The sequence below is a fragment of the Oratosquilla oratoria genome, chromosome 6 (genome assembly GCF_046742065.1).
Source record: "Oratosquilla oratoria isolate Oo_2021 chromosome 6, ASM4674206v1, whole genome shotgun sequence".
Classification (NCBI taxonomy): Eukaryota; Metazoa; Arthropoda; class Malacostraca; order Stomatopoda; family Squillidae; genus Oratosquilla; species Oratosquilla oratoria.
The window spans coordinates 23,615,021-23,629,462 of NC_134782.1; the positions used below are offsets into that span (position 1 = coordinate 23,615,021).

General features: G+C 38.3%; 1 protein-coding gene across 2 annotated transcripts in view; it reads left to right on the forward strand.

Annotated features, from left to right (window-relative positions):
• LOC143026354 (uncharacterized) overlaps window positions 1-14,442 on the forward strand; it is a 62,681-nt gene that overhangs the window by 44,977 nt on the left and 3,262 nt on the right. For both annotated transcript variants that reach the window (XM_076186590.1, XM_076186591.1), the window contains 3 exons: window positions 2,765-2,854; window positions 9,666-9,973; window positions 13,795-13,899. In XM_076186590.1, coding sequence (XP_076042705.1) covers window positions 2,765-2,854; window positions 9,666-9,973; window positions 13,795-13,899 — 503 coding nt within the window. The remainder of the gene's footprint in view (window positions 1-2,764; window positions 2,855-9,665; window positions 9,974-13,794; window positions 13,900-14,442) is intronic.

A 14,442-nucleotide genomic window follows, 5' to 3' on the forward strand; every position in this document is an offset into this window, starting at 1 on the left:
GCCAGGAGTGAGAGCAAAGAGACTAAGGAAAATGGGGGTGGATCGGGTGAATGAAACTGTGAGAGCTCATACTCAGGATATCAAACATAAATGTGCATGAGTTACAAAGTGAGTTGGATGATGGCCTGTCCCATGAGAGGGATGCACCAGGAATGGACTGACAGTATTGCTGAGAATAGAATAAGGTGCAATTTTCATATGGTTAGAATGGGAGGGAAGTATAAGGGGTAGATGTTCCCTGGGAAGACCTAGGTACCGGTGGAGCGATGGAGTGACGAATGATGTGGCCTGCATTAACCCTGACCTACAAAATTGGAGTAAGAGTAAGTAAGAATGGGAGGGATTGAAAGGGATGAATGTGTGTGTGTGAAAATGATGGCAATATTCCTTTCCCATTTCTAGTCACTAAACTTTGTGGGTAACAGGTGATTGGATGAAAAAAAAAATCATATAAAATGTGAGTATATTTTTCTATTTATGAATTTTATAATTGTTGTATATACTTTGCATTACCCTTGGCCATACATAACCATATCCTACTTTATAAGAAAAACCATTGCAAAATATAAGTTAATATATCATAGGTATCTTGTATTTTAGGCTATCTTTTTCCCCCAGTGGTCAGATTTATCATGTCATGTCATCTAAACGGCCCTAATGTTACTCTAAAATAACTTTCCTTTGTATTATACCTATATATCCCATTTGGGGTATTAGCTGCATGTTATTGTCGGGTTAAAAGTTGCTCAGCAGTATGTAGCTGATACTTTAGGGTCTATATGGGATGCCCCTATAGACCAGAGTCACACACCAATTTTTCTGTGATAGAGGAAATCTGTATTCATAGAGAAATTATATTACTTTATTGTGACTGTCCCACCATTATGCTCTCCCCCTACTTTTAATACTGTCCTGTACCACTTCTCTGAATATACATTTCCTTTTTTGCCAAACTCTGGAGGAGCTTTCTAGCCAGAACCCTGAGGTTTAGGTCTTTTAATGTGCATGGATGTGGTACAGATGAGAGTAAAAGGGAGGAGATAGGCAGTATGTTTGTGAGAAGAAAGATGGATGTGTTGGCATTGAGTGAAACTAAGTTGAAAGGGGCGAGTTTGAGTTTGGAAGTGTAGTTGGGAGGGTGTGGGGAGTGAAAAGAGGATGAGGGAGAGAAGGGGTGGCTATACTAGTAAGTGAAGAGATAGGTAAACGTGTGGTGGAGTGGAAGGAGGTTTCTTCAAGGTTAATATGGATGAAGGTGAAACTGGGAAGGGTGATGTGGGTATTTGTAAGTACATATGACCTGGTAGTGAGAAAAGTGTAGAGGAAAGGGAAGCATTTTTGGATAGATTTAAATGAGTACATAGAGGATTTATGGAGAAATGTCAATGTAGTGGTATTGGGAGATCTCAATGCTAGGGTAGGAGATGAGCCAATTGATGGAGTGGTTGGGAAGTGTGGAGTTCCAGGCAAAAATTGTAGTGGAGAGTTTATGGTGGAGATGTGTCTAGAAAGTTGATATCAAATACAATGTTTAGGAAGAAAGTCCAGCATAAATACACATAGAAGAAGGTTGTGGATGGAAAAGTAGTAAATAGGGCCTTAATGGACTATATAGTGGTAATCAGGAGAAGAGTAGGAAGAGTTCTGGATGTACATGGTGTAAGGGGAGAAAGTGGAGGGAATATTAGATTATATTTTGACGGAAGGTAAGTTGAGAGTGGAAGATAGATGGAGAAAGAGGAAAAAGACAGAAGGTAGGGAGGTGCTTAGAGTAAACTGCTTAAATGAGAAAGAAAAGGAGAAGGAGTACAAGAAGCTGAGAGAGGAGTGGGAGGGAGTAAAGGATAGAGTAGAACTAGGAGTGGAGGAGGAATGGGGATGTTTCAAGGAAGGAGTCACCAGGTGTGCAAAGATGGTGTGTGGAACAAGGAAGACGGGAGGAAATAGAAGGAAGGGTAATGAGTGGTGGGATGAGGAAGCAAAGAAGGTTGTAAAAGAGAAGAAACAAACAGTCACAGATTGGTCACAAAATAGGATGAGATAATCAAAAAGGGAAGTAAAACTTTAGGAAAAGGTAAGGATTTTGTGGGCCTTTGTGGATTTGGAAAAGGCTTATGAGAAAGTAGACAGGAAGACACTGTGGGAGGTATTGCAGATATATGGGATTAGGGGAAAGCTGTTAAGGGCAGTCAGGAGTTTTTACAAGAGTAGTAAATCCTGTGTTAAAATTAGAATCTGAGAGAGTGAATGGTTTGAGGTAAAAGTGGGACTGCATCAGGGATGTGTTATGTCCCCATGGCTATTCAATGTGTTCATGGATAGGGTGGTTTGGGAGGTAAATGCCAGGATAATGGGCAGGTGACTGGAGATGATTAAAGAAAATGGAGAAAAGTGGGAGGTGAGCCAGTTGTTGTTTGCTGATGACACTGTGCTTGTAGCAGGGTCAGAAGAGGTATTAAAGGAGTTATTGCTGGAGTTTGGGAAAGTATGCAACAGGAGAAAGTTGAAGATAAATGTAGGTAAAAGCAAGGTAATGAGATGTAATCTGCTTTCCTAAACTTAAGTTGTCCTTGGCTTTTATTTCCTCATCCTCTGTGGTAATGTTTTCCTATTAGGCAAAGGTAGTTCAAGCTGATGAAGTATATAACATTCTGTGTTCCTTACTTTTCATGACATTGGTTTCCCAGGTAAATAAAATTTAACTTGTAACATGAACCATGTGTACATATGATTTTTATTCACTAAAACATTGATGTAACTGCAGATCAAACCTCTACCGCCCCGACCCAGTGAAGTGGATACAAACAGCTGGACTGTCTCCCAGAGTAGCAACACATTGCCTCCTACGGTGACGGTGAGCCAGAACACACCCTCCTTAACTGAGAGCATCAGTCCACCCTTCCAGAGTGTTGCCCCCGCAGGATATCCCCCCCTCCCCCCCGGCTACACTGTCACCCAGCCTTTGCTTCCCACACTTGCCCCAGCTTTGGCTCCCCCAACCTCAACTACACAGGTGTGTGTGGGGCCAAATGTAGGTTATGGGATTGTTCACTTTTCATTAGCCGTAGTAATATCCCTTCAACATTTATTTACATTTTATAAGTGTGTAACACTTTGTAAATTCTTGTGAGGGACAGTGATTCATTTTATGTTGTCTGCAAATGCCTCAAAGAAAACAAGACCCATATAAAAATTGATAGATGTCCATGATGCTGATACCATTCTTGACCATTTTGCTAATTAGAAACCAGAGACTCCATCTTGAATTGGAACCCAACTGAAAATGACACCTGGTTGGAGTGGAGGAGTTAAGGAAGAGCTCTCTGATTTTATATCTAGCTAACATAATGGTGATGGGATTTGCTTATAACACTTAAGTTTTTTGTTTAACTTATTAGTAAAGGATGCCATCAAGAAACTATTACAAATGCAGATTACAGTATATTTTATGTAATCATTGTCTAATGCTTCTAACATTCTTTGTGGCTAATAATTCATTTGCTGCAGTCAATTGTTTTCATGCATGTTAGTGGTTCTGTTTTATTATATAATTTTTTTTCCAGCTTCATTATCTTCCCCAATGTATGGAGGTTGCCAAACCATTTATCACAGATGGAGTGTACAACTTTCTATGAAATGGAAGGGAAGAATATGATTTTTCTAATAAGAAACTAAGAACATAGATATTTGATATGGTTGTCATTTGTTATTGTTTCCTTCAACCTTCGTCTTTCATTATAGAATATTCATGTCCCCTACCCCCTTCATTCTTTTCTGTCACACTCATATATCTTTGCATTCTCCATTATTGCCTTTTTTCCTTTTTTTAGTATTCCCTTATATTTTTTCATCTTTTCAGTCATTTACTTTCTTTTCCTCATTCAAGACCTCCTCTCAGATCACTTCTCAGTAAAGGGTACTAAAGAACTAGAAGATAAAATACAATATGCATGCAAGAGAACACTCATAAACACGAAAAATCGCAAGAATGCTCCGATGTAGAGAAATATTTAAGAGACCTTGGATAGAGACCAATTCTCATTTTTAGACAGAGCAGTGGTTAGAATAACTGTGACCATCCAGTAGTCAAACCAAAGATACATTTCAAGAGAATGCAACAAAAAATACAACCCCATCTTTACACAAGAGATAACCATCCATAAGAAAAAAAAAAAAAAAAAAAAAAAAAAAAAAAAAAAAAAAAATATATATATATATATATATATATATATATATATATATATATATATATATATATATATATATATATATATATATATATATATATATAAATGAACAGGCTCTAACACAATAAAGAAAACCAAAACAGTTGAACAAAAACATTACTAAACTAGTAAAAACAAGTATAAAGAAAACTAGGAAAAACAAACTAATACAATAAATGGGAAGATAGCTAACAAAAAATTGTAGAGAGCAACAAGACCCATCAAAATTAAATCCCCACCCTTCCATGAAATGCTGCAACACAAGGGAAAATAGAATTACCAAAACAGCAGTGTAACATCATTAACAAGCAATTCTCCAAAATAAGTTTTAAAATCACTTCTGAAAATATAAAAATACATACATATAACAAGGGCTTTTTCCCCATTACAAAGGAGGTAGCCAAACTCAAAGCCATAAATCCACTCCCACCCATTTCATCCCCACATACTCCACTCTCATTCACCACTCTTCCCTCCCTCTTTCCTCAGCTCCTCCTGGATGACAGTTCACCCTTGCATCTCACCCACTGCCCTGGGTTAGAAGCAATCTAGTGAGACAGCACATTCACAGCAATGCCACTTCATTTAATCAGTGACCCCCCCCCCCCCCACTTTTTATTCCCTCATGCAGAAAAAAAAAGAATGCTGGAGAAATCCCTTTGGGTTACATCAAAATATCATTCACACACACTCCCTAACCACCCCTCATCTCCCACCCACTTTCTTCCATTCATCACAGCATCATCCATACACAACCATTCTCCACTCATCCCTGTCTTCTGTCTTCTCCTTTCCTTCTGCAACAGACATTCCCCTCTTTCCCATTGCCCCTTTCACCCTATCCATCCATCTCATCCTTGGTCGCCCCTCGTGCTCACTCCCTTCACCTCGGCCTTCCACACCTCTTCTACTAATCTTTCTTCGTTCATTCTTTCTGTATATCCAAACCATACCAATACTCTTTCATCAACCCTATCTCCCAACTCCTTTTCCACCCCCGGCTCTCCTCCTCACCTCTCTGTTTCTCACTCTATACAGCCTAACCTCTATCATACTTATCAGACATTTAATCTCAAACATATCTAAACTCTTCCTCCTTTCCTCTCTTATGTTCCATGTTTCTGGCCCATACAGTGCTGTTGGCACAATCACTCCTTCATACAATCTCCTCTTAGCATTCATTCCCAAATGTCTATTTCTCATTACACTTTTTAATCCCCCAAGGCATTTACTTGCTTCTCTCAGTCTACATTCTACCTCCACCTCCACTCCTCCCTTTCCCACCACATTCCCAACCAAGTATCTAAATCTGTTCACTTCCTTCAGTCTCTTTCCCATAATTCTAACTTCGAATCTGCTGCCACTTTCTCCCTTTGTACATCTCATTACCTTACATTTACCCACATTTATCTTCAACTTCCTTCTTTTGCACAACTTCCCAAACTCTGTCACTAACTTCTTTAATCCCTCCTCTGATCCTGTCACAAGCGCAGTGTTGTCTCCAATCCCTGTTCCATTACCCTTGCATTTACCTTTCGCACCACCCCATCCATGTATAAGTTGAACAGCCAAGGTGACATAACACATCCCTGGTGAAATCCCACCTTTACCTCAAACCTCTCCATTTCTAATTCTAACACAGGCTCTACTACTCTCATAAATACTCTTGATTACTCTTAATTTAGCTCCTATCCAATATATCTGCAATACCTCCCACAGTGCCTTCCTGTCTACCTTGTCATAAGCCTTTTCCAAATCTATAAAGGCACAAAAAACACCCTTACCTTTTTCTAAAGCTTTCTCACATATCTTACTACAAAAATCTGACCCCTGCAACCCTTACCTATCCTAAATCCACATTGTTCCTCATCAGATACTCCCTCTGTTCCTCTCCTAATCCTCTCAATCAAAACCCTCCCCTGAGCCTTCCCAACTACACTTAACATTAAACAATCTCACACAGAGTGAAGGATATAAGCAAGATCAAGAGAATACAAAGGGCAGTAACCAAACTGGTCTTGAGCCTGGCAGGTAAACCATATAATGAAAGACTAAAAACACTACATCTTCCTACTTTGAAAGATTGAAGAGAGAGGTGATATGATTACAGAAGAGATCTGATTAAAGATGGGAAGGTCATGGGAGCAGATTAAAAAAGAGCACATGTCAAAAGGATGTGAAGAAATAGTTTTCCATATAGATGCATAGATACTTGGAATAACTTAGGAGGTGATATAGCCCAAACTCAAAGAATACATAAGTCCAGGTCTAAATATGGTAATTGGAAATCAAGAATATAGGTTAAGTTATAACTGTACATGAATTTGAGGCTAGGTATTAGAGAATAGGAGATGGGACCCAATGAGCATTGCTCCTTTCCTGTATATTACAAATAGGTAAATACATACATACATACACCAAGGCTTTTTCCCCCTTACAAGGGAGGTAGCCAAAAAGGAAAAGGCATAAAATCATTCCCACTCATTCCATCCCTGAATACACTCCACACCCCTCCACCCTCCCTCTCATCTTAGCACCTCCTGGATGACGGGTCATCCCTGCACCTTGTCCACTGCCCTGGGTCAGAAGCAGTGTCGCAAGACACTGCACATCCACAGCAATTAGGTAAATACTCCCAGATAATCAAACAAGCCATTCAAGAAAGACCACCAAACTCACGATAACAACAAATCCCATATATAAGTCCCACAGAGAAAACTCGCCCACACCTAACAAGAGTCATATTGGCTCTTGCACTCAGTACACCAACCATCATTAAGACAGTATCATCATGAGTAAATGTGGCCACAGATTCAAACTGTCCAGATGCAACCAACACACAGAATATCTCAAGCAACAATCCTCCACACTAATAATGTCCTGACAACTACATGATATCTCTTCTCTAAATGACTTATGTTCTTGACCGAGGGGCTGCTGCCGATTTCCTGGATCCTGTAGGTCTTCTTCGAAAGAGACCAGGGGCAATAGATTGATTGATTGACTGACTACACATTATTCCTTTTATACATTTGCTGATGACACTACTCAGTATATTACCATGAATTCTTCAGATTCAGTAATGTTGTATTAGGATGGTGAAAAGCTAGAGTTATTTAATCCTGTCGTAATTTAATATCTCAGCCTTCCCAGTTGACACAACCTTCCATGGAAGTATCTCCTCATCTTAATCCGTATGTCACCGGGTGAATGTCGTATATACTCCCCCCCCACCTCAGCATTGGAGCCAAAATTTATTTATTTTTTTCTTTTTCTTTTTCTGTTTTTCTTTTTTTCTTTTTCTTAAATCAACTCAAAATCAACTCAAAATTGAATTCGCTGGCTGAGCGGGTTAGGGTGTCGTTACCTGTGGCGAAGGTCAAGGGGATGGCTGTTCGAATCCTTCCACTGATGAAGTTGAACCAAGGGCATGGTTCATTAAATTCCACGCTACAAAGCCCTCTGTGAGGGGCATCATCGTAGCCTTCCGATAGGGGGGAGTTTGTGACGTTAAACCATATCATCAACTCAAAATGTAAAACCAACAAATCTTGCTTATTTTGATTCACCTTAGCCTAGAAGTGGAGAGGCTGGGCCGATTTTGTTGAGATATGCATGCAAAAGTTTGGTAGAAAATCTGTAGACTTTCTTTCGCTCCTCACGCGGGTTGAATGAGAATGTCTGTTGTATTTTTTGGGGGAAGCTTCGTTAGAATTTCTGAGAGTGAAGGAATTTGACATTTATGATGTCATTTATAGTCTGACACTTATGGAAAACGTGTTTATAAATAGTTTTTGTGGATTTTTTGGCAAATATTTATCCCTTTGGTATATAAATATATACAGTAGAACCTCTACTTACGATTGCCTAAACATACGAATTTTCCAACATACGATGTGAAATTTGATCTAATATTTGACTCTACACCTGAAGTAATTTCCAACATACGAAGTTGTCGAAGTTTCGCATATATAAGCTAAGTTAGTTTAAAATTCACCTAGTGTAAGTTAGAGTTGCCTAATTTATGATACGTATCTCAGTCACCACCTCTCTAGACACACCTACTGAATTAAACGAATTACAGTGTATTCTTATGGGAATACAGTATTTGATTTAACATATGACCATTTCAACATACGAAGTAGGTCCTGGAACGAATTAAATTCGTATGTAGAGGTTCTATTGTATATACACATACGGTATATGACTTAGATTCTATAAAAAAAAGCCTTGCCATATTTTATTATCACCCTGCTTTCCTTATACCTGTTGTATATGGTAATTTGTCCTTGTGTATTGAATGGTTATTTTTACCATTTTACCTCTTTCGTGGGTGAACTGTGGGTCAGCTCAGTGGCAGTGGCTGGATTCCCAAGGACTACAGGTTTTCTGCAAAAGAGATCTGTGGCAATAATTCTGCTCATTTTCTTTTTTTGCCTCATGATTTTATTAATCTTGTATATATGCAAAATAGTTTAATTTGAACCATCTTATTCCAAATACCTTTCCCCAATAGTTTAGCATATGTTTTCAATGAGAACAGCCTTGTCATTGATTTGTTGAAAACAGTTATAATCATTCTGTATCCCTTATTTTATAATTGAAACATATACAGTTCTGATTTATATCTGTAATATTACAAATTACAGTAATAGTTGGACTTCAAAAAGTAATTGGTATTGATATTAGAATAATTATTTCATCCAAATAATAGAATTCATACTGGCATGTGTAATTTAGTTTCTGTATGTTACTAATATTATTACCTTAAATTATCCTGATAACATTTGATATGGGTTTTAGTATCACAGGTCTGCAGTGCAGTTATGGAACAGAATGTCTGAGTCGTGTAATTCATTGGTTTTCACCATCATAGGGACCAATGACAGGTGACCTGCATGTGGTGGTCCTGCAAGATGGATAGCAAAGCTTATGGAGCTGCCTAGTGTAGGCCTTATGGTCTCTTGCAGTCTCCTTAATTCTTATGTTCTTATGCCTATTTGCAAAACCTCATCACCTCAATCAGGAGGTGCAGGGCTGACACTTGGTCTCTGGACTAAGTCCAAGATCATTCTCTATGAACTTCAGCTGTATTTCTAACACTTTTTCACATATGGAGAGCTGACAGCTGGCAAGTGGTCTTCTCTCCCTACAACTTTCAGCCAGTAACATGAAAACTGTCCCACATTTATACAACACAGACACCAACTAAAGTTTCTTGCCATGGAGATGTGTGGGAAGTTCTGAGGATCATTTCCAATTACTATGTGGCTGAGAGTTTTCCACTTAGTGAAATTCAAGGCAGTAATTGACTGATTAACTGACTTTCATAGACATTGGCAAAGAAAAGATAAATAGTTTTGAATAAAAGTTTCTGGAAATATGTCTAGAGATGTAGTTAGAGTTGCATTTAAAGTCTTGTTATTTCTTAAATTGCAGACAAATTCTAGCACAAGTCCTACTTCAATATCCACGTCAACAAATATTACCACCTCCACTACCACCGTGGCCACTTCCTCTACCTCTGCGGCATGTGTATCTTCCAGAACATCTACCACTACAACTTCCTCCACCACAACCATTACCTCCTCGACGTCATCCCCTTCCCAAATCCCTTTCATACCTCCTGGTTCTCAGCAGCGCTCACCAGGATCTGCCAACAGAAAGAAGTTTGAGTATGGAGATCCTCAACAATTTAGTAAATGTGACGTTTGTGGAGAGACGGGTGGCATCACCAACACTGTTTCGTAAGTTATTAGGTTTTGTAATTTGAGTTTATGCATGAAACTTCTGAAATATATATCTTCCATATTCATGGATGTATTTGCATAGAAAACCACAAAGGAAAAAAGTAAACTACGGACTAAGCACTTCTTCTATTTAGATGAAGATGTCTTAATAGATGAAAGCACTTAGTCCATAGTTTATTATTTTTCTTTGTGGTTTTCTGCATACTTAGAATTACGATTCTGTGTGATTTCTTCTGCATTGATGTATGTGTAATACAATTCAACTAAGGAAAGAAAAACTTGCGGTGAAGGTTGAGGGGATGGTGGTTTGAATCCTGCCACCAGCGAAGTTGAACCAAGGGCATGGTTCATTAAATTCCATGCCACAAAGTCCTCTGTGAGGGGCACCGTCCTAGCCTTCCGACAGGGGGGAGTGTGTGACGTTAAAACCATAAAAAAAAAAAAAAAAAAAAAAAAGTTAACCTCTTCAATACAAGTCAAATTTTCACGGGCAGTGTTATCTACCTGATGTATGATGATTCGATGATGCCCCACAGTACTCATATTATAAAATATAAAGTTACAGCTATATTACTCATTCTATTTCACTCTGAATATTAATAACCACAGAAAATATGAATAAACCAGTTCACAGAATATAGGGGTCATTCAGCTACAACTACGGAATAAATATAATCAAGACACCAACACTGGCATCTTCATATATCTACTATCGCCTCATGATGCCTATGTAGGTGTTATCGTATGGAAAGGGTTAAGGCTGAGTGATCACTTATAAATTTATTCTGGATAATATCACTTGATTTTATTTATTTTTGTAGAAATCTTTTGCCCTCAAAGGATAACTACCTCAGTTAATCTGTTTAAATTTAGTCCTCTCTGTAATGATTTTATCCTGGATGTTGGTAAAAAGTTGTGTTCACCTTTAGAGATAACCTTTTCAAGATAAGTAATCAATGGTGTTCAGATCAGAACAACCTACCATCAATGTGTTGGAAATGATCTATATGTAGTCTTTCAATCTGAGCTATTTTACTTATTTTGTTCTGCCTAATGCCAGACAATTGTATTCAGCTTTACATTGATTTTTTTTTATCATATTTTATTTTATTTTATTGTTGCTGATGGTTTACTAGGGTTTTTGTCTTCGATTGATTAATGGATTGATTCTTGTAGGCAATAACAAGGGAGAGAAATCCCTTTGTAATTGCTACACTCTGATCTGCAGCCTTTTCTATTGTAGATCCTGGTTATGATAGGCTCTTTTAGGGATTGAGGCAAATAATTTGCTTCCCATGGGATCACAAACAGTTGTGTAGCGTCTGAATTACAGTATGACCATCATTCTTGAACAACTATATTGATTCGACATGACATGAAGGGATTTCTCCTTGTCTTTATTTTTGCATGAAGGGATGAGGAGGGAGGGGTGCAATGTGAGCTTTGGGGGTAAACTAGCTTTAGATGTTGGGTTATGATGTGGAGGTGCTGTGTCTTGCTCCATTGTTTCTGACCTGGGGAGGGATCATCTTTCATTCACAAGGAACTCAGATGAAAAGGGAACAGATTGGTGTGGGATGGGTGGGAGCTGGGTGCATGCCTTGGTTGCTTACCTCTCTTATAAGGTGGAAGAAGGCTTTTGGTATATAGAAAGATAGATATATATTTTTATGTTTTTTGTTTGTAGAGATGATGCTGTGATGCATGTTGTGATGCATGCTGTGATGCATGAGGGGGAGTGGGTGGGGAATGGGGGGTGAGGAAGTATGTATGAGAAAAAAAAAAATTGACGCAGCCTGAAGGGATTTCTCCCCGTCTTCTCCTTTTCTGGATGAGGGGACAGAGAGGGGGCGTCGCTGAATTGAAGAAGCGACCTTGCTGTGGATGTGCTGTGTCTTGTGGCACTGCTTCTGACCCGGGGCAATGGACAGGATGCAGGGATGACCCGTCATCCAGGAGGTGCCAAGATAAGAGGGAGGGAGGAGGGTGGAGGGGAGTGGAATATATAGGAAATGGAATGGGTGGGAATGGTTTCTATGCCTTTTTTTTTGGCTACCCCCTGTGTAGGGGGAAAAAGCCTTTGGTATATGTATGTATGTATGTTTGTAGGGAGGTTAAGCACATTATTATGTCAGGGGAAGTTGCTTGTTGGTTTATGTTTAAGAGGTTGTCTAATAGGGTGGTTGTTGGAGTTCTTTATGTTAAGGTTGGGGAGTTGCTCCAATATTTCATGTCATCTTTGGTTTGTTGTTTATGTGATGAGCCTAATTGGGTGATGTGTGTTCAGATCATTTGCCAGTATATGGTTTGTTAATGAGTAGTTGGAATTGAGGGATGAAGTCTGTTGGGGTTGATGTAGTAGGTGGTATGTAAATGTTTCTGGTGTTGTATTTTTTTTATAATTATTTTTGTTGTAGTGTCTGTGAATGTTTGGTTTGTTTTGTTTTGTTGGCGAAAGATACGGTGTTGTATATTAGCATTATATGTCTTCTTTGTGTTGCATGTTGTCTTCTCTTACTATTGTGAAATCAATGAATATAGGAAGTGTAGTTTATAGTGACAGTTTTGTGTTTTGGATTAGTGTATTTACCTAGTTGTATTGTATGGGATGGGGATCTATGCTCGTGGTGTCCCGTCTTTGTATCTCACAACATCTAGTTTGTTCTTAAATTTGTGTATGTTGTCTGCACACAATATTGTTTTGTCCAATTTGTTCCAGACAACCACTGTGTAGAAAGCTGTTTTTTCAGATTCATCTATAACTGTCCTTTTTGAGTTTCTTTTCATGTACCCATATTTTTCTTCTATTCCAATTTAATAGGTCTTCTCTATCAAGTACTTCCATGCTGAGTTCATGTAAAAAGTGAAGCAGCTCCATATATTTGTTTTTGAGTCCTTTTGTGCATATTTGTGGTGTGTTAAAAGTATTGTTTGTGCTAATGTGGTTTTGTAGATTTGTGTTGTGATTGTTGCAGCTCCACTTCATTGTGTATTATTTTGTGTTATAAGTGTTGTGCATTTCAGTTGGGACTAATAGTTGCATGTATTACATTTAATGAATGTATGTGCTTGTGGGGCATATATATGGGCCTAGATTGGTTTCTATATCACCAACTATTAAAAGTAAGAGGGCAAGGACCAGGGTACTGACCTCCTTATATGAAAAACAGGAATAAAGGAGAAGGAGGTAGTAGAAGATGAATGGAAGGGAATAGATTAAGTTTCTGGGCCCAATCCAGAGACCAGGAATTGGCCCCTCATGGCTGAACCTCCTTGTAGAGATTGGGATAGTGTACTGTCTTGAGAGATGTTTCATGGTTTATCTGATCATATGTTGTCCACTTGGCAACATCCATCTTTTCTCTGTTTCCAATGCTGTAGGGCAATGGCAGGCATGTTTAACACTACTCAGATCACAAGAAAAAAACACTTAAATAGATTGCCAAATACATATCTCATGAAACTCCCCCAAAAATCAGCTTAGCAAAAGAATCATTCTTAAGACAAGGACTAATTACTCTGGCATGTGTACACTCAGGTCATCACTGTATGTATGCATGACAGCATACATTGATTACTGTATAAGCAATCAACACACACTAGACACAGAGCACATTATACTACACTGTGCTGCACTCACTCATTCCAGACAGTAATCCAGAATCTCTTTACATAGTCACTTATGGGCTGAAACAGTGGCCAAGGCCAGTTTTCTGAGTCATGGTTCTCCAGTAAAAGAGAACAAGCACAACAGGTTGATTCAATCATTCATTCATTACTTTTTATCCTTTTTACCTCTGATTTCTTCTTTTTCACAGGTGTGATGAGTGTCATAAAGCATACCATTTCAACTGTTTAGAACCACCGTTGAAGAAATCACCAAAACGTCGTGGTTATTCCTGGTTTTGTGAAGACTGTGAATGGTAATGTTTGAACTTCATTTTATTATATTAATAATTTCTGAAATACTTTGTGTATCATACAATGTTGATTTTTAGATAACTCCTTTACTTGTTTGTTCATAGTTGTTTGTATACATAGCTGTGTATATTGACATAGCATTGTTGCATGTCTTATTGTGTAATTCTATGTACTAGGGTATTGGCTACATCAGCGTTTCTCAACCTTTTTACCCTTGCATACCCTTTAAATTGAATTGCATGTCTCAAGGAACCCCTGCACAAAAAAACACACATACCATGTTTTTCTCATTTTATTTTCATTGTAATAATAGGTTAGATAGGATGATGTCTATATTACATTATTACAATAACCAAGAATATGTCGTGCATGTTTAATTATATTACGTATATGAAATAAAAAAAAATAAAAAGTGCATTAGCTTATCTCATCTGTTCTCGTAGAACCCTTAGGGACCTTTTGCGGAACCTTAGAGTTCCAGGAAACCCTGGTTGAGAAATGCTGGGCTACATAGTTATATGCAATTAATACTGTAAGGACTTTAG